The following is a 4,058-nucleotide window of genomic DNA, read 5'->3' on the forward strand; positions in this document are numbered from 1 at the left end:
TTTTGAGACAAGGTCTTGCTCTGTCACCCAGGCTGGAGTGCAATAGTCTGATCACAGCTCAGCAGTGGTATTTTTGTACCCCATTTTGCCCATAATTACAACGTCCAGGAAAAAACAATAGCAGAAAACCCAGTGGTTTGTCTCTTACAAGTGGGAACATATTCCTGCTCTACTAATAATTTTTCTTTTTGGTCTTAATCTTTCTGAAGTAGTCTTGCTGATTACATTCCTAACTAAAAATACACTCAGTGTTAGGAAAGTTGCCAACTACTTTACATTTTTTGAGAGGAATTCGACATTATAAAGAGGGAGTTTGAGTACAAGGAGCTTTACCTTGTCCCACTGGTTGGTATAGAGTCATGCAGAAAGGGAATGGTCATAAATTGACAACCATAGATTTAAAGTAGAAGAAATATGAAGCCTGAATTCCTTTGGGAAAAGCAAAACCTCTTTAGTGATCTGTAGCAGCGGTTCTTGGGTACTGGTTCATGGCTTGGTAGAAAATGGGCCTCACAGCAAGAGGTGGGTGGTGGGCGAGCAGGCAAGCAAAGCGTCATCTGTAATTACAGCTGCTCCCCTTGCTCGAATTATCGCCTGAGCTCCACCTACTGTCAGATCAGCAATGGCATTGGATTCTCATAGGAGCACAAACCCTATTGTGAACTGCACATGTGAGGAATCTAGGTTGCATACTCCTTATGAGAATCTAATGCGTGATGATCTGTCACTGTCTCCTATCATTCCAAGATGGGGTGTCTATTTGCAGGAAAACAAGCTTAGGGCTCCCAAGAATTCTATATCATGGTGAGTTGTATAATTGTTTCACTATATATTACAATATAATAATAATAGAAATACAGTGTTCAGTAAATCTAATGTGTCTTACTCATCCTGAAACCATCACCCCCACACCTGGTCCAGGAAAAAATTGTCTTCCGTGAAACTCATTCTTGCTGCCAAAAAATGTTGGGGACTACTGCCCTACAGCTCAGCAAGGAATGGCGTCCTGTCTGGTCCTTGGAACCTTTAGTGGAGAATTTGGGAATCTCATGTGACCTAATTTCTCAAACAGAAACCTTTCTCTGAGTCAAGGAGAAGCCTTTACTATTGCTGGATATCCTGAGGAGTCTGAACAGAAAAAATTCCCATTGCCTTCTGTTTTTTTTCTGATTGCATCTTTTTTTTTTTTTTTTTTTTTTTTTTTTTTTTTTTTTTTTTTTTTTTTTTTTTTTTTTTTTTTTTTTTTTTTTTTTTTTTTTTTGAGACGGAGTTTCGCTCTTTGTTGCCAGGCTGGAGTGTAGTGGCGTGATCTCGGCTTATTACAACCTCTGCCTTCCAGGTTCAAGCAGTTCTGCCTCAGCCTCCTGAGTAGCTGGGACTGCAAGTGTGTGCCACCACACCCAGCTAAAGTTTGTATTTTTAGTAGAGATGGGGTTTTACCATGTTGGCCAGGATGGTCTCGATCTCTTGACCTCATGATCCACCCACCTCACCCTCCCAAAGTGCTGGGATTACAGGTGTAAGCCACTGTGCCCGGCCTCTGATCTCATCTTTGCGTGTGAAGTAAACCGGGATAGCTTTCCTGATGGTTGTGATGTGCTGTAGCTCTAAAATGAAATCCTTTAGATAACTTAGAAGGGATGTGAGAACTAGGAAAGGCAGAGAATATGGGCTTCTGTACACAAGATAGATGGAAGAGGCAAGGTTGCATCATTCAGTAGAAATTTAACCAACTTCCTTTCATGTGCCAGGTAGTATTGTATGTACTGGGGATACACATAGCAGGGAACAAAACACAGTCCCTGCTCTCATTCATGGAGCTCGAGGGAAATTGTGACTTGCCTGATGTTTTGATTCCCTTTTCCTCTCTCCTTTTCTGTAGGACAGAATAATAAGCTGAATAGAATCTGACCATTGGCTTTCAGCTGGCCAGGACCTTCTACCTAGCTCTCCCTTTGTGGCCCATGTGCTACATCCTCTGCCCTCAGTGTTCAACTGGCCCCCAACGCAATGTGTGTTTGTCAAACCATGGAAGTGGGGCAGTATGGCAAGAATGCAAGTCGGGCTGGAGACCGGGGAGTCCTCCTGGAGCCCTTCATCCACCAAGTAGGCGGACACAGCAGCATGATGCGCTACGACGATCACACTGTGTGCAAGCCCCTCATCTCCCGGGAACAGCGCTTCTACGAGTCCCTCCCTCCCGAAATGAAGGAGTTTACCCCTGAATACAAAGGTCAGTTACTGGCCGTTTAATGAGAACAGCAGCCTTGGGCTTATAGACTTCTTGCCACAGTTTTTCTTGTTTTGTTTGCCAAGGGATGTCATTGTAGGTCTCTTCTCAAAACACTTAAGTCAATTTGTTAGGTAAAATTAGAGGCTGAAAGCATCAGCAAGATCTTTAGATCTTGAAAATTAAATTTATTGATAGGTAAAGCTGAGAAAAAGTCACAGCATTAAGTTCTATTGGTGGAAAAGAGCATGTTGTTGTCAATGAGTTTTCCCATTTACTGTGACAGTAGTCTAAGAGAGAAGAGGGAAGCATTTCTCTCGTCCCAGAGGAGGACTAATTGATACTTCCAGGTTAAAGTGGGTGGATAGCTGGCAACGGGGCTGTGTGGAGCCTGTGTCTGTATGTGCTGGGGCAAAGAATTGATGGTAAGAATTGCAGGGACTTTCTGGGGCCTGAAAGTCCTAGTAAATATTTGAAGGAAAAGTAATTTATTTTAAAATATAAGTAAACTTTATAGAAAAGAACCTTATGAATATTAATTATACTTGAATTAACTCACTTTATTTTAAAATCTGATCTTTGTCAGTGTTTATAAATTTTTATGATTGCTCATTGTAAGTTTTTTTTTTATGTTCTGCTTTGTAACTTCTCTAACATTGTATGATTTCAGTCAGGCTAACACTATTATTTACTTAGGAGAGTTTCAATTTAGAAAAACTAGTACTATAGAATTGACTTTTTGTTTCCTTAACTTAAAAATTTTTTTTGGTAAAATGTACATAACATAAAATTTGCCGTTTTAAAGTATATAATTTAGTGGCGTTAAATACATTCATAGTGTTGTATAGCCATTACCACTGTCCATTTCTTGAATTTTTCATCATCTTAAGTAAACTCTGTACCTATTAAATAATAACTCCCGGCCAGGTGCGGTGGCTCACGCCAGTAATCCCAGCACTTTGGGAGGCCGAGGCAGGTGGCTCACAGGTCAAGAGTTTGAGACCAGCCTGGCCAATATGGCGAAACCTCATCTCTACTAAAAATACAAAAATTAGCGGGGCGTGGTGGTGTGCACCTGTAGTCCCAGCTACTTGGGAGGCTGAGGCAGGAGAATCGCTTGAACCAGGGAGGCAGAGGTTGCAATGATCTGAGATCATGCTACTGCACTCCAGCCTGGGCAACAGAGCAAGACTCCGTCTCAAAAAAAAATAAATAAATAAAAATAGTAATGATAATAACTCCCAATTCTTCTATCATCTGATCCCCTGGTAACCTCTTGTTTACTTTCTGCCTCTACAGAATTACCTGTTGTAGATATTTCATGTAAGTAAAATCATTACAATTTTTTTGTTTTTTGAGACAGAATCTTGCTCCGTGCCCAGGCTAGAGTGCAGTGACGCACCCACGGCTCACTGCAACCTCCACCTCCTGGGTTCGAGCAATTCTGCTGCCTCAGCCTCCCAAGTAGCTGGGATTACAAGTGCGTGCCACCATGCCTGGCTAAGTATTTTTTTGTATTTTTAAGTAGAGAGGGGGTTTCACCATGTTGGTCAGGCTGGTCTCGAACCCCTAACCTCATGATCTGCCCACCTCAGCCTCCCAAAGTGCTGTGATTACAGGCATGAGCCATTGAGCCTGGCTGAAATCATTACAATTTTTGACCTTTGTGTCTGGCTTAGTTCTTGCTTACAAGGTTAATTTAGCTTAATGTTTATAAGGTTCATTCATGTCATAGCGTGTATTAAAACTTCATTCTTGGCTGGGCACGGTGGCTCACGTCTATAATCCTAGCACCTTTTTTTTTTTTTTTTTTTTTTTTTTTTTTTTT

At 41.4% G+C, this 4,058-nt stretch overlaps 1 protein-coding gene across 3 annotated transcripts in view; it reads left to right on the plus strand.

The window, feature by feature from the left end:
* The window catches only part of IP6K1 (inositol hexakisphosphate kinase 1), a 62,677-nt gene that overhangs the window by 37,175 nt on the left and 21,444 nt on the right, over positions 1–4,058 (plus strand). For all 3 annotated transcript variants that reach the window (XM_017502710.2, XM_037742693.1, XM_017502856.2), the window contains exon 2: positions 1,883–2,233. In XM_017502710.2, coding sequence (XP_017358199.1) covers positions 2,011–2,233 — 223 coding nt within the window. In that variant the 5' untranslated portion in view covers positions 1,883–2,010. The remainder of the gene's footprint in view (positions 1–1,882; positions 2,234–4,058) is intronic.

Source organism: Cebus imitator, unplaced genomic scaffold (assembly GCF_001604975.1).
Source record: "Cebus imitator isolate Cc_AM_T3 unplaced genomic scaffold, Cebus_imitator-1.0 Scaffold0, whole genome shotgun sequence".
In the NCBI taxonomy this organism is placed as follows: domain Eukaryota; kingdom Metazoa; phylum Chordata; class Mammalia; order Primates; family Cebidae; genus Cebus; species Cebus imitator.